Source organism: Rhinoderma darwinii, chromosome 4 (assembly GCF_050947455.1).
Source record: "Rhinoderma darwinii isolate aRhiDar2 chromosome 4, aRhiDar2.hap1, whole genome shotgun sequence".
In the NCBI taxonomy this organism is placed as follows: domain Eukaryota; kingdom Metazoa; phylum Chordata; class Amphibia; order Anura; family Rhinodermatidae; genus Rhinoderma; species Rhinoderma darwinii.
Genome location: NC_134690.1, coordinates 238,123,641 through 238,148,922, shown reverse-complemented (window position 1 = coordinate 238,148,922; position 25,282 = coordinate 238,123,641). Strand labels below are relative to the sequence as shown.

The window sequence follows — 25,282 nt, the reverse complement described above, 5'->3', positions numbered from 1 at the left end:
GCTATCTTGTTATGGTGGCACAAGCTGGGCACCACATATTTGCATATCTATGGAAAAAGTCCAATTTTTACTCTGCAATATTGAGTGCACACTAATTTCTACAAAACACCTGCGGGGTTAACATGCTCACTACACCTCTAGGTGAATGCATTGAGGGGTGTAGTTTCCAAAATGTGGTTACTTCTGGGGGGGGGGGGGTTCCACTGTTTTGGTCCCACAGGCGCCCAGAAACAACTCCAGCAAAATCTGCACTCCAAAAGCCAAATTCCACTCCTTTCCTTCTGAGCCCAGCCGTGTACGCAAACAGCAGTTTATGACCGCATATGGGGTATTGCTGTACTCTGGAGAAATTGCTTTACAAATGTTGGGTTCTTTTTTTCCTTTATTTGTTGAGAAAATGACATTTTTTTTGCTAAAGCTACGTCTTATTGAAGAAAAGGAATTGTTTTTATTTTCACTGCCCAATTCTAATACATTCTATGAAACACCTGTGGGGTCAAAATGCTCACTACACCCCTAGATGAATTCCTCAAGGGGCGTAGTTTCCTAAATGGAGTCACTTTTTGTGCGTTTTCATTGTTTTGTCCCCTCAGGTGATTTGCAAATGTGACATGGCCTCCGCAAACCATTCCTGCTAAATGTGATCTCCAAAAGCCAAATAACGCCTTTTCCCTTCTAAACCCTGCCGTGTTTCCAAATAGCCATTTATGACCACACGTGGGGTATTGTTTTACTCGGGAGAAATTGCTTTAACAATTTTGTGGTGCTTTTTCTCCTTTAGTCTTTGCGGAAATGAGAAAAAAAAATCGCTAAACCTACATTTTCTTTGAAAAAATTTGGATTTTAATTTTCACGGCCTACTTCCAATCATTTCTGCAAAAAACCAGTGCGGTTAAAATGCTCACTATACCCCTAGATAATTTCCTTGAGGTGTGTAGTTTCCCAAATGGGGTCACTTTTGGGGGATTTCCACTGTTTTGGCACCGGAAGAGCCCTTCATACCTGACATGGTGCCTAAAATATATTCTAATAAAAATAAGGCCCCAAAATCCACTAGGTGCTCCTTTGTTTCTGAGGCCGGTGCTTCAGTCCAGTAGCACGTGAGGGCCACATGTGGGATATTTCCTAAAACTGCAGAAAATGGGCAATAAATATTGAGTTGCATTTCTCTGGTAAAACTTTTTGTGTTACAAAAAACAAATGGATTAAAAATGTATTTCTGCAAAAAAAATATGAAATTTGTAAATTTCACCTCTACTTTTGCTTTAATTCCTATGAAACATCTAAAGGGTTAAGAAACTTTCTAAATGCTGTTTTGAATACTTTGAGGGGTGAAGTTTTTAAAATGGAGTGACTTATTGGGAGTTTCTAATATATAAAGCCCTCAAAGCCACTTCACAACTGAACTGGCCCCTGTAAAAATAGCCTTTTGAAATTTTCTTGAAAATGTGAGAAATTTCTGCTAAAGTTCATAGCCTTGTAACAACCTAGAAAAATAAAAGGATGCCAATCTAAAGTAGACATATGGCGGATGTTAATTAGCAACTATTTTGTGTAGTATTACTACCTGTCTTACAAGCAGATACATTTAAATTGAGAAAAATAAAAAATTTTGCCATTTTTCGCTAAATTTTGGTGTTTTTCACAATTAAATACTGAACGTATCGAGCGAATTTTGCCAGTAACATAAAGTCCAATGTGTGACGAGAAAACAATCTCAGAATTGCTTGGATAGGTAAAAGCATTCCGAAGTTATTACCACATAAATTGAAACATGTCAGATTTGAAAAATGAGGCTCTGTCAGGAAGGTCAAAAGTGGCCAAAGGGGGAAAGGGTTAATCCAACATTAACAGCATGGGAATAATTTACATCCTCCATATTTGTCTCTTTCTCACCTACCCAACACTAGGGCATCATAATATCAACCTCATCCCGAGTACATGCTACATAATGCAGGTCACTGCGCGGATCAGAACAATTGGTCTCTTCTCTATCACACATGTCATCTTCTTCGACCATCTCCTCAACATGAGGTTGTAGACCTTTCTCTATGGAAAGACCATCATCTATTTGCTCTGCAGTATTAGCACATGATTCTTTATCACTCTGCATTTTGCTTTCATGTGACAATGTTACGTCAGTTACTGCACATGAACGGGTGAGCACGTACATTGACTTGGCTCACTACAATCTGCCTGACTCGCTCTGAGCCCTAGAACCTGAGCATCATTACATATACACCCATTGGATGTGGTACACAATGTATCATCAGCTACATCACCACTTTCAGTAGCTTTACTCCCTTCCATCTTGGAGTCTAAAACATGTGTCTCAGCATGTAAATGCTCAGACTGGCTAGCCAGGGAGAATTTTCCATGACACTGTTCAAACACTACAGGTTTAAGATTATTAGCCAAAGAGTGGTCATCTCCACAGCAGCGTTAGGTCCCTGCTCCTGCTTAATGGCAGAACATGACTTGTTGCCATTAGCAACCTTATTTACCTCACATGCGATGTCAGTGGTGAAGCATACACTGTAGTAGCATCCACTGAACATGGCTCGTTGCCAATAGTAACCTGTTCTATATCACATACAATGTCAGTTGCTGAAGCATACACTATAGTAGCATTCACTGAACACGGCTTGTTGCCATTAGTAACCTGTTCTATATCACATACAATGTCAGTGGCTGAAGCATACACTGTAGTAGCATCCACTGAACACAGTTTGTTGCCATTAGTAACCTGTTCTATATCACATACAATGTCAGTGGCTGAAGCATACACTGTAGTAGCATCCACTGAACACGGCTGATTGCCATTAGTAACCTGTTCTACATCACATACAAGGTCAGTGGCTGAAGCATACACTGTAGTAGCATCCACTGAACACGACTTGTTGCCATTAGTAACCTGTTCTATATCACATACAATGTCAGTGCTGAAGCATACACTGTAGTAGCATCCACTGAACACGGCTTGTTGCCAATAGTAACCTGTTCTATATTACATACAATGTCAGTGGTGAAGCATACACTGTAGTAGCATCCACTGAACACGGCTTGTTGCCATTAGTAACCTGTTCTATATCACATACAATGTCAGTTGTGAAGCATACACTGTAGTAGCATCCACTGAACACGGCTTGTTGCCATTAGTAACCTCTTCTATATCACATACAATGTCAGTGGTGAAGCATACACTGTAGTAGCATCCACTGAACATGGCTGGTTGGCAATAGTAACCTGTTCTATATTACATACAATGTCAGTGGCTGAAGCATACACTGTAGTAGCATCCACTGAACATGGCTTGTTGCCATTAGTAACCTGTTCTATATCACATACAATGTCAGTGGCTGAAGCATACATTGTAGTAGCATCCACTGAACACGACTTGTTGCCATTAGTAACCTGTTCTATATCACATACAATGTCAGTGGCTGAAGCATACACTGTAGTAGCATCCACTGAACACGGCTTGTTACCATTAGTAACCTGTTCTATATCACATACAATGTCAGTGGCTGAAGCATACTCTGTAGTAGCATACACTGAACACGGCTTGTTGATATTAGTAACCGGTTCTATATAACATACAATATCAGTTGCTGAAGCATACACTGTAGTAGCATCCACTGAACACGGCTTGTTACCATTAGTAACCTGTTCTATATCACATACAATGTCAGTGGCTGAAGCATACACTGTAGTAGCATCCACTGAACACGGCTGATTGCCATTAGTAACCTGTTCTACATCACATACAAGGTCAGTGGCTGAAGCATACACTGTAGTAGCATCCACTGAACAAGACTTGTTGCCATTAGTAACCTGTTCTATATCACATACAATGTCAATGCTGAAGCATACACTGTAGTAGCATCCACTGAACACGGCTTGTTGCCAATAGTAACCTGTTCTATATTACATACAATGTCAGTGGTGAAGCATACACTGTAGTAGCATCCACTGAACACGGCTTGTTGCCATTAGTAACCTGTTCTATATTACATACAATGTCAGTGGCTGAAGCATACACTGTAGTAGTAGCATCCACTGAACATGGCTTTTTGCCATTAGTAACCTGTTCCATATCACATACAATGTCAGTTGTGAAGCATACACTGTAGTAGCATCCACTGAACACGGCTTGTTGCCATTAGTAACCTCTTCTATATCACATACAATGTCAGTGGTGAAGCATACACTGTAGTAGCATCCACTGAACACGGCTGGTTGGCAATAGTAACCTGTTCTATATTACATACAATGTCAGTGGCTGAAGCATACACTGTAGTAGCATCCAATGAACATGGCTTGTTGCCATTAGTAACCTGTTCTATATCACATACAATGTCAGTGGCTGAAGCATACATTGTAGTACCATCCACTGAACACGACTTGTTGCCATTAGTAACCTGTTCTATATCACATACAATGTCAGTGGCTGAAGCATACACTGTAGTAGCATCCACTGTACACGGCTTGTTACCATTAGTAACCTGTTCTATATCACATACAATGTCAGTGGCTGAAGCATACTCTGTAGTAGCATACACTGAACACGGCTTGTTGATATTAGTAACCGGTTCTATATAACATACAATATCAGTTGCTGAAGCATACACTGTAGTAGCATCCACTGAACACGGCTTGTTACCATTAGTAACCTATTTTATATCACATACAATGTCAGTGGTGAAGCATACTCTGTAGTAGCATACACTGATTAGTAACCTGTTCTATATCACATACAATGTCAGTGGCTGAAGCATACTCTGTAGTAGCATACACTGAACACGGCTTGTTACCATTAGTAACCTGTTCTATATCACATACAATGTCAGTGGCTGAAGCATATATTGTAGTAGCATCCACTGAATATGGCTTGTTACCATTAGTAACCTGTTCTATATCACTTACATTGTCAGTTGCTGAAGCATACACTGTAGTAGCATCCACTGAACATGGCTTGTTACCATTAGTAACCTGTTTTATATCACATACAATGTCAGTGGTGAAGCATACTCTGTAGTCGCATACACTGAACACGGCTGGTTGCCATTAGTAAACTGTTCTATATCACATACAATGTCAGTGGTGAAGCATACACTGTAGTAGCATCCACAGAACATGGCTTGTTACCATTAGTAACCTGTTTTATATTACATACAATATCAGTTGCTGAAGCATACACTGTAGTAGCATCGACTGAACACGGCTGGTTGCCATTAGTAAACTGTTCTATATCACATACAATGTCAGTGGTGAAGCATACTCTGTAGTCGCATACACTGAACACGGCTTGTTGATATTAGTAACCAGTTCTATATAACATACAATATCAGTTGCTGAAGCATACACTGTAGTAGCATCCACTGAACATGGCTTGTTACCATTAGTAACCTGTTTTATATCACATACAATGTCAGTGGTGAAGCATACTCTGTAGTAGCATACACTGAACACGGCTTGTTACCATTAGTAACCTGTTCTATATCACTTACAATGTCAGTTGCTGAAGCATACACTGTAGTAGCATCCACTGAACATGGCTTGTTACCATTAGTAACCTGTTTTATATCACATACAATGTCAGTGGTGAAGCATACTCTGTAGTCGCATACACTGAACACGGCTGGTTGCCATTAGTAAACTGTTCTATATCACATACAATGTCAGTGGTGAAGCATACACTGTAGTAGCATCCACTGAACATGGCTTGTTGCCATTAGTAACCTGTTCTATATCACATACAATGTCAGTGGCTGAAGCATACACTGTAGTAGCATCCACTGAACACGGCTTGTTGCCATTAGTAACCTGTTCTATATCACATACAATGTCAGTGGTGAAGCATACTCTGTAGTAGCATACACTCAACACGGCTTGTTGATATTAGTAACCAGTTCTATATAACATACAATGTCAGTTGCTGAAGCATACACTGTAGTTGCATCCACTGAACACGGCTTGTTACCATTAGTAACCTGTTTTATATCACATACAATGTCAGTGGTGAAGCATACACTGTAGTAGCATCAACTGAACAAAGTTTGAAGCCTAACTCCTGTGTTTCCCCCAACTCCTTGGAATGAGTGAGCGTTACATCAGTCTCCTTTTCTACAGGATAAGAATGACCTGTAGGGGGCAACATTTCTAAAGGTGCTACAGTCACATCTATTGCACCATGCACATTTTCATCACAATCATTAGGAATGGCAGGGCTGAACTCCAGGTTACCATCAACAATCCCAACCTCTAGGGAAATCTCCTCAGATACTCCTGATTTATTACATGGTACAACCTAAGGGGAAAAAAAAGAGTACACAGCGCCACATGGTGCAAGATAAACCTGATGGAAAAGGTAGAAAAATTTAAAGGAAGGTGATAGCGCTCACCTTTACAGGTTGTACAATTCAGGTACAACACTGATGTACGCATGTAAGAATTTGAACAAACAGCTGCTGCTCCCCAATCCAGATGACGGTATCATGGAAGCGTGGTACCGCAATGTAATAGTAGAATTGGAAGAAAAATGTATGGATAACATTTTCCTTGGCCTGACGAAGACACATGTCCTGTGTTGAAACGCGTTGCCTATATTTAATAAATCAAAGAATTTACCATTGTTAACCGTTTACTTACTAGTAGCGCTCCCCTGTATATCCATACATTTTTCTTCCAATTCTACTATTACATGGTACGTCTGTGTCCAAGGACACATCCACCACCGCATACACCTCACTGGCTCTATATAACAGTTCCCTCTCTCCTGTAAAATGTGGAAAAGTCTTTTCAGCATCTTCGGTATCAACCTCTATGAGAGAACTTTCAGTTTTTACTCAGGGTCACCCCTACAGCTTGCATTTTGTCAAATTCACCCACTCCTCCAGTAAAAAATTATTTGATCACAGACAATCACAGATGCACAGTAGCAACCACATTAATTTCACCAAAAACTTACATGGCAACATTATTCTCTGGGTTACCATTAGTAACAGCACGCACATCACATGTGACACTTTCGACATTCTCAACTCCAGCCTCGAGGGGCGCACTTGAGCTCATGTCTTCTGTCTCATCTGCTATTTCTTTACCAGCCCGATCACACACTGTATTTATCTGTTCAGACTGTGCAACGTGTTCATGTGTTACAGACATGTTAAGTGCAAAACTGGACATTTCGTTAGTGTCATCACATACCTGTTGTGTGTAATTTTTCACAGATATTACAGAAAACACATTTTTATCATCAGACACAGTTACAACAGGTGCACGTCCCCCTTTAGAATTAGCAGTAGCATACTCTGAAGAAGGCTTCTCCCAGGAATAGCTACCATGGTTATTTGGCATACTGTCTTTTTCCCATAGCTGCCAAAAATTAGGAAAGTCTCTGCCAAGCACAAATTCCACAGCAAGTTCCTTACATTTTATAAGTCTGTGCTGTACAGTCCCAAAATCAGTTTTAAAAGTAAGTAGAACAGTCTCACCACTCTCAGGATTCTTCTTAACGAATAGCAATTGTGATGTCCATGGCCGCGGGCCATCAGGCTCAATCACCTCCTGACGGCCACAGCCATGGGTCTGCGAGTGCTGGACCCAGTCTCACTTCCGCTTACCTTGGCTGGGTCCCGTAGGGTGCGCGCACAGATGCCGATCCTCCTAAGGAGTCTGTGGGGATGGACCAGTTTAAGCTATCTACCCTGGAGAGACAACGCAGACGCACTATGGGACTCTGTCTTTATTGCGGCCTCGGAGGCCATCTTGTGCGTCTGTGTCCCAAAGCCTAGGGTTGGTAGGAGAGACAACCTTGGGTAAAGAAGGACTTCCGTCTAAATTGTCCATGCCCGTGACCATAGTGTCCGGCGAGAGAATGCATCGGGTCTCTGCGTATCTGGACTCTGGATCCACTGTTAATTTCATTTGTAGAGACCTGTTGGATATTCTCCAATTACCCACTACCCCTCTGGAGAGGGCGTTGATGGCTGCATCAGTAAATGGACTACCTCTGCCAGTCCCAGTTATAGCTGTGACCATGCCGCTGAGGCTCCAAGTGGGAGCTCTCCACTTCGAGCTGCTATCGTTCTTTGTCTTGTCCAAGGCCGTTAACCCCATGCTGCTGGGCTTGCCTTGGCTCCGACTAAATGCCCCGGTACTGGACTGGAACTCTGAAGAGGTTCTCCAGTGGGGCCCCGAGTGTCACAACCGTTGCCTGGTACAAATTAGTTAGGCTCAGCCTGCTCTGCCTCGGTCATTGGCAGGATTGCTTGGTCATTATGCTGCATTTTTGGACGTCTTCAGCAAGAGGGAGGCGGAGAAGCTGCCCCCACACCGGGTGTATGACTGTCCTATCGAGCTGATTCCTGATGCATCCCTTCCCCGTGGTAGGGTATATCCTCTCTCCTTGCCAGAGACTCTGTCCATGTCCGCCTATGTTAAGGAAAACTTGGAGAGGGGCTTCATACAGAAGTCTTCCTCCCAGTGCATTAGAGCGGTCAGCTACTCGCTGACAGCAACCATAGTGGGTCCTGACTTTGTCAGCAGGAGTAGCGAAGAAAAAGGCGGATACCTCTAAGGCGCAGCCGGTTTGTGGATGATCCACGGTTAGAATTGTTCATTCATCTCAGTCATGTGGACAAGGTGAGTATAAAGGATTTTATTGAGTCAATAAAATCCTTTATACTCACCTTGTCCACATAACTGGGAGGAACGAACAATTGTAACCATGGATCATCCACAAACCGGCTGCGCCAGAGAGGTATCTGCCTTTTTCTTCGCTACTCCTGCTGTCCAAATATAGAGGCTTCTTTTAGCTCTCGAACCGGATCTCAGGCTGCAACCGGACCCAAGTAACTACATCCCATAGAAATTTTGGAAAATGCTACACTGGATGTTATGCTCCTAGCATAACTTTACAAGGTCAGCACAACTTGAACCCAGTACACACTAAACCTCTTTATCGTTTCATGCACTATGTGCGCTTTGTTGCTTTTTTTCTTCTTTGTCCTGACTTTGTCAGGACCCACTAGGCTTCTATAGATTGCATAGCCGGATGCCATTGTTAGGCGTCCGGTTGCCATAGCAACCATCGCTGCCCGCTATCATGTAGCGGACCGTCGATGGTGGTTTAACCCCTAAGAATTGCTATTGAATGTGGCTTTTAAGGGGTTAATCAGAGGGGACACAGCAATCGGTCCCGCTATAGGAGCTGCACCAGCTACTGTACGAGACCGCAGCTGTCACAGCTCCTGTATGTGTCGGGAAGACGGCCGAAATGGCCGTTGCTCCCGTGATGTATTATTCCATCATGGAGCACGAACGCTATGGTTACCATGACGGAATAGTACGTCACTGAGCGCGAAGGGGTTAAATGCCAGGTTTTTGTCATGTTACAAAGTCAGTCCTAGATTAATCATTTCAGAACTTTTTCCGCCTTTAATGTGACCTACTATAATCTGTACAATTGTATTGAAAAACAAACTGAAATCTTTTAGAGTGGAAAATAAAAATAAAGAACAAATAATGTGGTTGCATAAATATGCACACCATTAAACTAATACTTTGTTGAATTACCCTTTGACTTTATGACAGTATTCAGTCTTTTCGGGTAGAACATCATCTATCAGCATGGCACATCTTGACTTGGCAATTGTTGCCCACTCTTCCTTGCAAAAGCGCTTCAAATCTGTCAGATTGCGAGGGCATCTCCTGTGTACAGCCCTCTTCAGGTCACCCTGCAGATTTTCAATGGGATTCAGGTGTGGGCTCTGGTTGGGCCATTCCAAAACTTTGATCTTCTTCTGGTGAAGCCATTCTTTTGTTGATTTGGAGGAATGCTTTAGGTCGTTGTCATTCTGAAAGGTGAAATTCCTCTTCATCTTCAGCTTTTTAGCAGAGGCCTGCAGGTTTTGTGCCAATATTGACTGATATTAGGAACTGTTCATAATTCCCTCCACCTTGACTAAAGCCCCAGTTCAAGCTGCAGAAAAACAGCCACAAAGAATAATGCTGCCTCCACCATGCTTCACTGTGGGGATGTTGTTCTTTTGGTGATGTGCAGTGTTGGCTTTGCAGCAAACATCCTTTTGGAATTATGGCCAAAAAGTTCAACCTTGGTCTCATCAGACCATAACATGTTTTCCCACATGCTTTTGGCTGATTGGCTAATTCTGAACACAACCACATCACCAATTATAAGACGGTGTTCACACTTATGCAATCACATTATTGTAGATTTTGTTATTTTTATTTTTCCCCTCTAAATGAAAAAGTTTTGAAATTATTCATCTTGGACTGACTTTTTAACATGACAAAAACCTGGAATTTTAACAGGGGTGTGTAGACTTTTTATATTCACTGTATGTACATAAAGTATATATGTACCAGTATGTGTGTGTCTATATAGGTGGTTCATTTTTGGTTAGTCCCTCACAGGGCGCCATTCAACCTAAGTCCGGTCCTGGTAGCATGTGTTTTGTGTCTTAGAAGCGTGTTTGTCATGTGTCTTAGCAGCACATGTGCGGCATGTGTCCTGTGACTTAGAAGCGTGTGTGGCATGTGTCCTGTGACTTAGAAGCGTGTGTGGCATGTGTCCTGTGACTTAGAAGCGTGTGTGGCATGTGTCCTGTGCCTTAGTAGCGTGCGTGACATGATTCTTGTGTCTTAGTGGCATGTGTGGGATGTATCCTGTGTCTTAGCTGCGTGTGTGGCATGTCTCCTGTGTCTTAGCAGCATGGGTCCTGTGTCTTAGCAGCATGTGTGGTATGTCACCTGTGTCTTAGCAGCATGTGTGGCATGGGTGCAAAGCTGGTGTAGTTTTTTACTTTGAAAGTACACACTTCTTGCACTTTAGTTTCAGTGTCCACCCCACTCTATTTATGTGTGTACATCAGTGTATATATTTCTGTGCAAAATCTGTAATCTGCTCAAGTTTAACTCCTTCAAGTCCAAGCTCATTTTGGCCTTCAGGACCAGACCCGTTTTTTCAAATCTGACATGTGTCACCTTATGTGGTAATAACTTCGGAATGCTTTTACCTATCCAAGCGATTATGAGATTGTTTTCTCATGACATATTGTACTTTATGTTAGTGAAAAAATTTGGTCGATAAATTCATTGCTTATTTGTGAAAAACACCAAAATTTAGATAGAATTTGAAGAAATTATGATTTTTCTCATTTTAAATGTATCTGCTTGTAAAGCAGAAAGTAATACCACACAAAATAGTTACTAATTAACATTTCCCATATGTCTACTTTATGTTTGCATAATTTTTTGAACATCCTTTTATTTTTCTAGGACGTTACAAGGCTTAGAAATTTAGCAGTATTTTCTCACATTTTTAAAGAGGCTCTGTCACCAGATTTTGCAACCCCTATCTCCTATTGCAGCAGATCGGCGCTGCAATGTAGATAAGAGTAAAGGCCCTGTTCACACAGAGTTCAAACAGCGCCAAAAAACTCCTCAAAAACCGCCCGAAAATGCCTCCCATTGATTTCAATGGGAGGCAGACGTCGTGGTAAAAAGAAGCAACATGACCCATCTTGAGGCGGTTTCTGCCTCCAAAACCCCATTTCAATGAGTCAGAAAGAGGAAAAAAAAACCTCGACCAGTGTTTTGACGAGTTTTTGTCAAACCACTGTGCAAAAACCTACTGGAGCAGTTTTTGCAGGAGGAATTTTCCTCCTGCAAAAAACTCAGTGTGAACACAGCCTAACGTTTTTGTTTTTTTTTTTAAACGAGCATTTTTGGCCAAGTTATGACCATTTTTATATTTATGCAAATGAGGCTTTCTAAAGTACAACTGGGCGTGTTTAAAGTAAAAGTACAACTGGGCGTGTATTATGTGCGTACATCTGGGCGTTTTTACTTCTTTTACTAGCTGGGTGTTGTGAATGGGAGTGTATGATGCTGACGAATCAGCATCATCCACTTCTCTTCGTTAACACCCAGCTTCTGGCAGTGCACAGACACAGCGCGTTTCTCGAGAAATCACGCTGTGACGTCACTCACTTCCTGCCCCAGGTCCTGCATCGTGTCGGACGAGTGAGGACACATCGGCACCAGAGGCTACATTTGATTCTGCAGCAGCATCGGCGTTTGCAGGTAAGTCGATGTAGCTACTTACCTGCAAACGCTGATGCTGCTGCAGAATCAACTGTAGCCTCTGGTGCCGATGTGTCCTCGCTCGTCCGACACGATGCAGGACCTGGGGCAGGAAGTGAGTGACGTCACAGCGTCTGTGCACTGCCAGAAGCTGGGTGTTAACGAAGAGACGTGGATGATGCTGATTCGTCAGCATCATACACTCCCATTCACAACGCCCAGCTAGTAAAAGAAGTAAAAACGCCCAGATGTACGCACATAATACACGCCCAGTTGTACTTTTACTTTAAACACGCCCAGTTGTACTTTAGAAAGCCTCATTTGCATAAATATAAAAATGGTCATAACTTGGCCAAAAATGCTTGTTTTTTTTAAAAAAAAAACGTTACTCTTATCTACATTGCAGCGCCGATCTGCTGCAATAGGAGATAGGGGTTGCAAAATCTGGTGACAGAGCCTCTTTAATAAAATTTCAAAAGGCTATATTTTCAGGGACGAGTTCAGTTCTGAAGTGGTTTTGAGGGCCTTATATATTAGAAACCCCCATAAACCACCCCATTTTGAAAACTGCACCCCTAAAAGTATTCAAAACAGCATTCAGAAAGTGTTTCAACCCTTTAGGCGTTTTACAGAAATTGAAGGAAAGTAGAGATTAAATTTTCAAATTTCATTTTTTTTGCCCAAACTCATTTGTAATACATATTTTTCTGTAACACAGTAGGTTTTACCTGAAAAATGCATCTCAATATTTATTGCCCAGATTCTGCAGTTTTTAGAAATATCCCACATGTAGCCCTAGTGCACTAGTGGACTGAAACTCCGGCTTCAGAAGCAAAGGAGCACCTAGTGTATTTTGGGACCTCCTTTTTTTAGAATATATTTTAGGCACCACGTCAGGTTTGAAGAGGTCTTGTGGTGCCAAAACAGTGGAAACCCCAAAAGTGACCCTATTTTTGAAACTACACCCCTCAGGGAATTTATCTAGGGGTATGGTTAGCATTTTGACCCCACAGGTTTTTTGCTAAATTTATTGGAATTAGTCTGTGAACATGAAAATCTACTTTTTTTCTGGAAAAACGTACGACTTTCACATTTTTGCAAGGGATAAAGGAGAAAAAACAACCCAACATTTGTAAAGCAATATCTCCCAATTACGGAAACACCCCATATGTGGTAATAAACTGCTGTTTGGACCCGCGGCAGTGCTCAGAAGGGAAGGAGCGCGATTTGGATTTTCGAGCACTGATTTTACTGGAATGGTTTTCGGTGCAGTGTCGCATTTGCAACGCCCTGGAGGGACCAAAACAGTTGAAACCCCCAAAAAGTGACCCCTATTTTGGAAACTATACCCCTCAAGGAATTTTTCTATTGGCATAGTTAGCATTTTAACCCCACAGGTTTTTTGCTGAATCTATTGGAATTAGGCCCCATGCACACGAACATATTTTTTCCTGTCCGTAAATACTGGCGTAAATACGGGTCCATTGTCACCCGTATTCCACCCGTATTTACGGACCCAGTTTCTCTGCAGGATACAGAGAAGGGGCAGCCCTTTCCGCAGTAAAAGTAAAAGAAATTCCTACTTACCCGGGCCGTTGTCTTGGTTACGCGTCCCTCTTTTGACATCCGGCCCGACCTCCCTGGATGACGCGGCAGTCCATGTGACCGCTGCAGCCTGTGATTGGCTGCAGCAGCCCATGTGTCCGCTGCAGCCTGTGATTTTGCTGCAGCGGTCACATGAGCTGAGATGTCATCCCAGGAGGCCGGACTGGAGGAAGAAGCAGGGAGTTCTGGGTAAGTATGAACTTTTTTTTTTTTTTTTTTTAAAGGGTTTATCTATATTGTGATCGGTAGTCACTGTCCTGGGTGCTGAAAGAATTACTGCCGATCGTTTAACTTTTTCAGCACCCTGGACAGTGACTATTTTCTGACGTCGCCTAGCAACGCTCCCGTAATTACGGGTACGCGCACGTAGCCACTCGTAATTACGGGAGCCTCATAGACTTCTATGGGCCTGCCCGTGCCGTAATTACGGCGTAAAATAGGACATGTTCTATATTTTTCAATGGCACGGGCGCCTTCCCATAAGCAAACGGGAAGGTACCCGTGGCCAATAGAAGTCTATGGGCCCGTAATTACGGGCGTTTTTAAATTTGTGAGCATGAGGCCTTAGTCTGTGAAGATGAAAATCTAATTTTTTTCTGAAAAAACGTAGCATTTTTATAAGAAGTAAAGGAGAAAAAGCACTCCAACATTTGTAAAGCAATTTCTCCTGATTACGGCAATACCCCATATGTGGTAATAAACTGCTGCTGGGCTCAGAAGGGACGGAGCACCATTTGGATTTTGCAGCTCAGATTTAGCTGAATTGGTTTCTGAGGACCATGTCGCATTTGCAGAGCCCCTGAAGTACCAGTATAGTAGAAATTGGCAAGGGTCTAAAGGGAAAAAGCGCAATTTCCTTTATGGAGTTGAGATTTCACAAAATTGGTTTTTGCCGCCATGTTGAATTGCGCTGAGGTACCAGTACAGTGAAAACCCCTGAGAAGTGACCCCATTTAGGCAACTATACCCCTCAAGGAATTCATCTAGAAGTTTAGTGAGCATTTTGACCTCAAAGGTTTTGCAGAAATTAGTGCACAGTAGATGTTGCAGATTGAAATTGCCATTTTCCACAGATATGCTATTTCAGTGCCCAATGTATTGTGCCCAGCTTGTACCACTGGATACACACACACCATAAATTGTTAACCCCTTTGGGACGAAGCCATTTTTTTATTTTTCATTTTTGTTTTTTACTCCCCGCATTCCAAGAGCCATAACGTTTTTATTTTTCCGTCAATAAAGTGGTGTGAGGGCTTATTTTTTGCGGGAGGAGTAATAATTTATTTTGGTACCATTTATAGTTACTTATAATGTACTGTGAAACTGAAACAAAATTCTTTGCGGGCAGAAAATGGAAAAAACTGTGATTCCTCAATTGTTTTTTGGGTTTCGTTTTTACAGCTTTCACCGTGCAGTAAAAACAACAACTTATCTTTATTCTGTGGCTCAATATGATTACGGTGATACCAAATTTATAAAGTTTTTTTTTATATTTTACTACTTTTATTGATAACAAAACTTTTTGTTAAAAAAAAAAATGTTTTGTGTCGCCACATTCTGAGAGCCATAAGGTTTTTTGTTTTTTTTCACCAATTGAGCGGTTTGGGGGCTTATTTTTTGTGGGACAAGCTGTAGTTTTTATCGGTACCATTTTTTAGTACATAGAACTTTTTGATCACTGCTCCAGGCTGTTAGTCCCGGGTGTCCGCTGTCCAAACATCAACCCCCGCATCCGGACGTAATGGCATGTCAGGGTGCGCAAAGGGGTTAAGCGGTTCTTCAGAGTACAGTAATACCCCGTATGTGATCATAAACTGCTGTTTGGGCACACTGCCAGGCCCAGAAGAGCCGCCATTTGGCTTTTGGAGCGCAGATTTTGCTTGGTAGTAGTTTTGTTTAGTATTTTACTGGTGTTTCAGTTTATAATGTGGGGGCATATGAGAGCAGTGTGGAGTACATCAGGGTATCAGTAAGCTGTGCGGAGTACATCAGGGTATATGTAATCTGGGCGGAGTACATCAGGGCATATGAGAGCAGTGTGGAGTACATCAGGGTATTAGTAAGCTGTGCGGAGTACATCAGGGTATATGTAAGCTGCGCGGAGTACATCAGGGTATCGGTAAGCTATGCGGAGTACATCAGGGTATATGTAAGCTGGGCGGAGTACATCAGGGTATATGTAAGCTGTGCGGAGTACATCAGGGTATATGTAAGCTGGGCGGAGTACCTCAGGGTAGATGTAAACTGGGCGGAGTACATCAGGGTATATGTAATCTGGGTGGAGTACATCAGGGTATATGTAATCTGGGTGGAGTACATCAGGGTATATGTAATCTGTACAGAGTACATCAGGGTATATGTAAACTGGGCGGAGTGCATCAGGTCATAATAGGATGATGTAATAATGGGGTAAATGAATAATAAAATTAATTATCCATGGATAGTGACGTCCGCTTTGAACCAATTCTTTATGCACAGGCCAGATTTTTGGCTGCAGGAGTCGCACTTCTAAAGAGTGTCCGTGGTATTGTACAAAATATCCACACTCCAGCATTGCCTAATCCTTGACTTCTTCACTAGCCCCATATGTAGCACAGACCCCAAAATGTCATAGTTTCCGCTGCATTTAGGGTGGATTCACACGAACGTGTATTGGGTCCGTGCGGGCCGCGTGGTTTTCACGCACCACGCACAGACCAATACAAGTCTATGGGGCAGTACAGACAGTCCGTGCTTTTTGCTCAGCGTTTGTCCGCTGCGGAAAAAGCATGACATGGTCAATATCTCCGCGTATTTCGCGCATCACGCACCCATTGAAGGCAAGGGGTGCGTGAAAACCACGCAGGTCTGACCTATAAAAATATTATATTATTCATCCTGCACTGCCTGTTTCGCGCACCAGCTGTCAAAAGGATGAATGTAAACAGAAAAGCACCACGTGCTTTTCTGTTTACAAACATCCAAACGGAGTGTCTTTGAGATGAGCGAACCCGGACAACCGAACCGAACTTCACCGGGTGCGGCCGAACTGTTTCAGCACCCTGGACAGTGACTTCCGATCCCAATATACATGAACGTGTAAAAAAAAAAGAAGTTCTGACTTACCGATAACTCCCGGCTTCTTCCTCCAGTCTGACCTCCCGGGATGACAATTCAGTCCAAGTGACAGCTCCAGCCAATCACACGCCAAGCACAGGCTGCAGCGGTCACATGGACTGCGGCGTCATCCAGGGAGGTGGGGCCCGATGTCAAGAGAGGCGCGTCACCAAGGACGCGTCACCAAGGCAACGGCCGGGAGGGAAGTTCTCGGTAAGTACGAACTTTTTCTTTTTTTTTAACAGGTTTCTCGATATTGTGATCGGCATTCACTGTCGAGGGTGCTGAAAGAGTTACTGCCGATCAGTTAACTCTTTCAGCACCCTGGACAGTGACTGACGTCGACTAGACTCATCTCTATGATGGCGGCTGCGCGAAAAACACGCAGCCGCGCATCATACACGGATGACACACGGAGCTGTCAAGTGGTTTTTGCGCGCGCAAAAGGCCGCGTTTTTTGCGCACGCAAAAACGAAACGTTCGTCTGAATAAGCACTTACAGGGTCTACCAGTGGGTGCTGCAAATGATGACATGGGGTATTAGGTGAAGAACTGCTACACATATAAATTAGTCTGGCCCGTCGTTTTGCATTATTGCGTTCCAAGAGTCATAACGTTTTATTTTTCCGTTGACGAGCTTTGTGAGTGCTTGAGCTTCAAGGGACAAGCAGTAGTTTATTAGAATCATTTTGGGGTACGTGCGATTTTTTTGATCAGTTTTTATTCAATATTTTTTGGGAGGTGAGGAGACCAAAAAACAGAAATTATCTCACTGTTTTTTATAAATTTTTAACGCCGTTCTCTGTGCAGTATATGCAACATGTTTACTTTATTCTGCGGTTCGATACGATTATGTCAATACCAAATTTATATCATTTTTATATGTTTTACTACTTTTACACAATAAGCTGTGTAAGGGCTTCTTTTTGCGTGACAAACTGTAGTTTTTATTGGTACCATGTTGGGGTACATGCAAATTTTTGATCACTTTTATTCCATTTTCTTGGAAAGAACGTAACCAAAAAAGGAAATTCTGCCATTGTTTTTATTGTATATTTTTACCGTGTTCACCGTGCAGGATGAATAATATAATATTTTTATAGGTCAGCCCGATACGAACGCGACGATATCTATTATGTATTGTTTGTTTTTCATTTTTCTAATTATAAAGGGCTTGATCAGGGAAACAGGGCAATTATTGTTTTTATTACATAAAACTTTTATTTATTCATCTAAAACTTTTTTTTGCTTTTTTCACTTTTTTTTTACTCGTACTAGGAGACTTGAAGATCAGATCTTCTGATACCCTGTACAATACACTGCACTACTTGTGTAGTGCAGTGTATTGTAACTGTCATTTTACAACTGACAGTTAAGCCTTGGGCAGGACCTAATAGGCTTCCGTACCAGGCAACCAGGAAGCCGTTCCTAGGCATCCTGGTTACCATTGCAACCACCAGCAGCCCACATTTTTTAGCGGGAGGCCAACGGGGTACAGAGGGGGCCACCTCCCTCTGTGTTAATCACTTAATTGCCGCTGTCGCTATTGACAGGAGCATTTAAGGGGTTAAACGGTGGCGATCAGAGAGAACTGTGATCACCGCCATTGCAGCAGGATGTCAGCTGTATATTACAGCTGCCTGTGCCCGCTTCATCCTGAGGGCGTTACTGTACGCCCATTTGCGGGAACGCACCGCTAAAAAGGACGTACAGTAACGCCGATTTGCAAGAAGGGGTTAAAAGGGTTTTCTGGGCTTTTTTTTATTGATGGCCTATACTTCGGATAGGTCATCAATATCAGATCAGTGGTGATCCAGCACCCAGCCCTCACACCGATCAGTAGTTCGGGCTGCCTCTGGGCCCAGAACCTTACCATGGACGGAGTCTGAGGGTATGTGCACACGATGAGAGGCTTTTACGGCTGAAATGACAGGAGAAAACAGCTGCCTCGTTTCAGCCGTAATTCCTCCTCCTCGCATTTTGCGAGGCTTCTCTGACAGCCGTAAATTTTGAGCTGTGCTTCATTGAGTTCAATGAAGAACGGCTCAAATTACGTCTGAAAGAAGTGTCCTGCACTTCTTTTGACGAGGCTGTATTTTTATGCGTCGTTGTTTGACAGCTGTCAAACGACGACGCGTAAATGACAGGTTGTCTGCACAGTACGTCGGCAAACCCATTCAAATGAATGGGCAGATGTTTGCCGACGTATTGTAGCCCTATTTTCAGACGTAAAACGAGGCATAATACGCCTCGTTTACGTCTGAAAATAGGTCGTGTGAACCCAGCCTGACGCAGACAGCTCTGTTAAGTGTATAGTGGCCATGCTAGAGAACTGCAGCTCAGCTCTTATTCAAGTGATTTCCTATGCAAAGGGTGCTGCCACATGTGATGGCTCTGGCTGCCAGTGATTTCACTTAATAAAGTAGAACATTTACTGATTATCGGCTGGTACTTGATTTGCCTGTTGCCACTAACGCACATGTATTAGCACATTTAGGATAAGCTATTAAAGTTTTACTCTCAGACTCCTTCACAGTATGGTATACAGTATGTATTAATGAATGAGCAATGCATTAAGTCCTTTATAACAGCCGTCCCCAAAATGGAAATAAAATAAAAATGAAAAAGTTTTAAGGCTCAGTTCACACATTGCGTAAATACTGCAGATTTTCCGCAATGGAATTTGTTGCGGAAAATCTGCAGCATAATACAATAGCAGCAAAGTGGATGAGAATAGAATAAATCTCATCCACACGCTGTGTAAATAGTGAGCGGAAAAAAACGCTCAGAAATTGACATGTGGTGCAATATTTGCGTAAACGCTGCTTATCTTTTGCGGGTTTTCTCTATTGTATTCAATGGGGCGGTAAAACCCACAACAAATAGCAGTTGTTGCTTTTATTGTGGCAAAATCGCAACTCGAAAGAAAAAAAAAAACGATACTTATCCAGAAGTCTGTGTTTCTTCCTCCTGGCCAGCCTCCTGGGATGACGTTTCATCTCATGTGACCGCTGCAGCCAATCACAGTCTGTAGCGGCAGTCACATGAAACGTCATCCCAGGAGGCCGGCCTAGATTATGTCAGAGGGCCGGCCTCCTGCGATGACTTTTCATCCCATGTGACCGCGGCTGCAGGTAATCACAGGCTGCAGCGGCTTCCTGGGATGAAACATCCCTGGAGACCGGCCTGCTAGCAGGCCAGCTAATTGCTGCAGTTTTCTGCAGCCGACATTCCGGGTGAAAAACTGCACCACAGTTTGGTGTGGTTTTTCACCCAGAATTCCCTGCAATCACCGCAGTGGATACCGGATACCGTGGCCCGGTACCAAATGATCCACGAGCTGGTATTGGTCTGCAGCCCGGTGGTTGGGGACCACTGCTCTATAATAAGCCTCTACACAGCAAAATTTCCACTCAAAGCGGGAAAAACCCCTGTGATGTCCATATGGACTGTGGTTGACCTGAGGAGCTTGTTTGAGGTTCGTCCATTTTTGATAAAATTTGTAAAGAGGTCAAGGAAAATGTTTTAATATGTATAGAATTTACTTTTACATAATTTATATATATGATCGATGCTGTAATGTAGATCACAGCAGTGTTTTTTATTTAGAAAACCGATCATTTTTGACGGAGTTATGACCTATTTTAGCTTTATGCTAATGAGTTTCTTAATGGACAACTGGGCGTATTTTACTTTTTGACCAAGTGGCACTCTCTATGAGGGGGGCTGTGTGACAGTCTCTACGAGGGGGGCTATGTGGCACTCTCTACGAAGGGGGCTGTGTGGCACACTACAAGGGGGGCTGTGTGGCACACTACAAGGGGGCTGTGTGGCACACTACAAGGGGGGCTGTGTGGCCCTCTTTTCCAGGTGGGGGCTGTTTGGCCCTCTACAATGGGGGCTGTGTGGCAATCTCTACACTGGGGGGGCCGTTTGGCACTCTGTACAAGGGGAGGCCGTGGTGCCCTATGTACAAGGGGGCCATTTGGCACTCTGTACAAGGGGAGGCCGTTTTGTCCTCTGTACAAGGGGGGCTGTGTGCGCTCTGTAAAAGGGAGGCTATATGGCACTCTGTACAAGGTGGGCTTTGTGACACTATCTACAAGAGGGTGTGTTTGGCGCTATCTGCAGGGGAATGTGTGTGTTGGGGTATGTACAGGGGGCTTAACTGGGGCATTATTACTGTGTTGGGACATGGTTAGTGAGGGGGCACTTTTATTGTGTCGAGCACTGAGGTATCATTTGTTATGGAATCACTGGTTGAGCAATTCCCAGAGTGAAAGTGGATGGAATTGCTGTGTGAGTGATTCCCCAAAGGCAGCTGTAAACTGTCTTGAACAAGTGTGCAATTAAATGTGCTACCTCAAATCTGTCACAACTCTGATCAGCAGAGTTTAAGGCTACTCCATGTTCTTCACCAGGGCCCACCGTGAGGCGGGTTGTGTCAGGTTGCTTTAACAGAATTTGGTTTTGGATAAGACATGCAATGCAGGCAATACCAGAACACATAACAAGACAGCCAGAGGGTTTACAGGAAGTCCTAATCACAAAGCTAGAGTATATCAGGAAGTGCAGAGGTCAAAAGTCCAAATCACAAAGCTAGAGTATATCAGGAAGTGCAGAGGTCAAAACCAGATTGGAGCAGAATGTCCAAATAAGTAAGCAAGGTGTAAATTCAGAGACAAGCCGAGGTCCAGTTCCAAAAGTTTAAATACTCAAAAGTACAGGGTATAATCAGGAGCTTGATCAAACACATGCAAACAAGGAGAATCACAAGCAAAGAAGACCAAACCAAACCAGATTTAAATATTCCACCTTTCAATCTGATAGGAAGAAAGACAGAGAAGTGGGATAGGCTCTGCAATTAAAACCAGAGTCACTCAGAAGCTAGACTAGTAGTCATGGCAATCTTAAAGGGACAGACGTTTCCTAACATCATTATTACCATTTGGGGCACTGTGGATTAATATAAATGTAACTGCTCCTTAACAGTTAAGCGAGCTGTTACATTTATACAGTCTTACTATTAGGCCGGGTTTACACGAGCGTGTGTGTTTTGCACACGCAAAAAAACGCGTTGTTTTGCGTGCGCAAAAGGCACTTAACAGCTCCGTGTGTCATCAGCGTATGATGTGCGGCTGCGTGATTTTCGCGCAGCCGCCATCATTATGACACTCCGTTTGGATGTTTGTAAACAGAAAAGCACGTGGTGCTTTTCTGTTTTCAGTCATCCTTTTCAGTGCTGTTGCGCAAATCACGCTGTTTGCACGGATGTGCTTCCGTGTGACATGCGTGGTTTTCACGCACCCATTGACTTCAATGGGTGTGTGATGTGCGAACAGCGCACAAATATAGAACAGGTCGTGAGTTTTTCGCAGCGGACTCACGCTGCGTGAAAATCACGCACCTGTCTGCACGGCCCCATAGGCTATTATAGCTCTGTGCGACGCGCGTGAAAATCACGCGCGCTGCACGGACGTATAACACGCTCGTGTAAATGAGCCCTTACAATTGGCTCTTTGTAGGCAACCATAAGGCTGATGTGGCCCTCTGTGAAAATGAGTTTGACACCCCTGCTTTAGATGATATGACCATGCTACAAGGCCTTTGTCATGAGGAATTGATGTATATAATGCAACCATGTCACATATTTAGTTTTTGTTCCAAGTCAGATTCTCTAAAATGTTGTGTACCTTCTTGCTGTTTTTTAGTGTATGCAAATTTAGTGTATGCAATTTATCTTTTAATCAAATTTATATGCAAATTAATTTATATCTTTCCAGGAGGAATAACACAACATAACATTCTAAGAAAATATGCTCCAGCATTGTTATTCCATGGGAAATATTAACATTTATTAAAACGGAGAGGTTTTTTTTAATTGACATTCATCAGCATTAGAGTTCATTTAAAATATTATATTCATATTGTGCAGAGTTTTTTAATAAACCATAACAAAACATCTTTATAATGCAGAATTCTAAAAGGTAAAATTTTGTTCTGGGAATCGAGGCCCAAACAAAAACCCAGTTATAAAAGGACTAAATAAACAGGAGTAGAAGTAAATGCAATTACAGATCCCAAATTAAATGTTGGCAACGATGCATACTCTATCAGATTTTTTTTCTATATTCTGTCTATATTCATGACTTTCTATATTCATTCTATATTCTATGTTATTTGTACCTAAAAACACTGGCTAAGCTTTTGTCTATACCCTTTACCAGGGACTGTTGGCGACTGGAAAAATAAAATGACTGTGGCACAAAGTGAGATGTTTGATAAAGTGTACAAAGAGAAGATGGGAGATCTGCCAATCAAGTTTTTGTGGGACCTCAATGAAGAACCTTCCCCATAGTGTTCTGTTATCTTCATAACCTTAAAATATCTGAAACGTTAAAGGCTATGTACACTTTTGCACTGAATTTTTGTTTGTTTTTAATTTGCTTCCTAAGTGTAAACTTAAAGAGGATGTCCAGGATTAGTAAAAAAAACATGTCTGCTTTCTTAAAAAAAAAAAGACTTCACTTCACCTGTCAACAGGTTGTGTGTGGTATTGCAGCTCATTACCATACACTTTAATGGAGCTGAGCTGCACTACCAGACATGAATCATGGACAGATGTTTTTGCTATTTCTGAAAGCAGCAATGTTCTAAGGCCTCATTTACACGAGCGTGTGCGTTTTGCGCGCGCAAAAAACGCTGCGTTTTGCGCGCGCAAAAGGCACTTGGCAGCTCCGTGTGTCATCCGTGTATGATGCGCGGCTGCGTGATTTTCGCGCAGCCGGCATCATAGAGATGAGGCTAGTCGACGTCCGTCACTGTCCAAGGTGCTGAAAGAGCTAACTGATCGGCAGTAACTCTTTCAGCACCCTCGACAGTGAATGCCGAACACAATATACACCAACCTGTGAATAAAAAAAGACTTTCATACTTACCAAGAACTTCCTGCTTCCCCCAGTCCGGGCTCCCGGCCGTTGCCTTGGTGACGCGTCCCTCTCTTGTCATGCGGCCCCACCTCCCAGGATGACGCCGCAGTCCATGAGACCGCTGCAGCCTGTGATTGGCTGCAGCCTGTGCTTGGCCTGTGATTGGCTGCAGCTGTCACTTGGACTTAACTGTCATCCCGGGAGGTCGGCCCGGAGTTATCGGTAAGTCAGAACGTCTTTTTTTTTTTACAGGTTCATGGATTTTCGGAGCGGAAGTCACTGTCCATGGTGCAGAACCAGTTTAACGCTTTCAGCACCGTGGACAGAGACTGTCTCCTGACGTCGCGTACCCGAACATTTTTTACCGGTTTCGGTCAAAACGAGTTTGGCCGAACCCGGTGAAGTTCGGTGCGCTCATCTCGAATTTGACACTCCGTTTGGATGTTTGTAAACAGAAAAGCACGTGGTGCTTTTCTGTTTACATTCAGGAGTTTGACAGCTCTTGCGCGAATCACGAAGTTCGCACGGAAGTGCTTCCGTGCGGCATGCGTGGTTTTCACGCACCCATTGACTTCAATGGGTGCGTGAGTGCGCGAAAAACGCACGATTATAGAACATGTCGTGAGTTTTTTTCTGCGCACACGCGCTGAGCGCAATTCACGCATCGTCTAAACTGCCCCATTGACTAATATAGGTGCGTACGACATGCGTGCAAAGCACGCGCGTCGCACGCGCGTATCTTACGTTCGTGTAAATGAGGCCTAATTCTGTAAAACCGCTTTGAGGAACTTAATTAAATAGCTAACTATTTAAAAATTAAAAATGTCCTACCATTTTTCTGCTGTAGAGTCTGTGCATCTCCTTTACATAGGTGGTTGTCCTGATAATTCTGACAAAATCGACAGCACACTGGTTCTTTCTGTCATTTGCTCTATCTGCTCTCCCCCTCCCTTCTTTGAGAGTGAGAGATAGCAGGTTATATGGCAGATCAGAGAGTGGAGAGGGAGAAAAGCATCCAAGTCTTCAGGAAGGGCAGATCAAATAAGCTGTACTGAATCAGTGTGGATAAAGAACAGCATAGGGGAAAGGCAGATCACATAGGCTTAAAGAGGCTCTGTCACCAAATTTTGCAACCCCTATCTGCTATTGCAGCAGATAGGCGCTGCAATGTAGATTACAGTAACGTTTTTATTTTTAAAAAACGAGCATTTTTGGCCAAGTTATGACCATTTTCGTATTTATGCAAATGAGGCTTGCAAAAGTACAACTGGGCGTGTTGAAAAGTAAAAGTACAACTGGGCGTGTATTATGTGTGTTACATCGGGGCGTGTTTACTACTTTTACTAGCTGGGCTTTCTGAAGAGAAGTATCATCCACTTCTCTTCAGAACGCCCAGCTTCTGGCAGTGCAGATCTGTGACGTCACTCACAGGTCCTGCATCGTGTCGGCACCAGAGGCTACAGATGATTCTGCAGCAGCATCGGCGTTTGCAGGTAAGTCGATGTAGCTACTTACCTGCAAACGCTGATGCTGCTGCAGAA

At 43.0% G+C, this 25,282-nt stretch overlaps 1 protein-coding gene across 2 annotated transcripts in view; it reads left to right on the top strand.

Annotated features, from left to right (window-relative positions):
* The window catches only part of LOC142759767 (amine sulfotransferase-like), a 107,379-nt gene extending 82,803 nt beyond the window's left edge, over positions 1 to 24,576 (top strand). For both annotated transcript variants that reach the window (XM_075862302.1, XM_075862303.1), the window contains exon 7: positions 23,040 to 24,576. In XM_075862302.1, coding sequence (XP_075718417.1) covers positions 23,040 to 23,170 — 131 coding nt within the window. In that variant the 3' untranslated portion in view covers positions 23,171 to 24,576. The remainder of the gene's footprint in view (positions 1 to 23,039) is intronic.
* Positions 24,577 to 25,282: the final 706 nt, after the last annotated feature.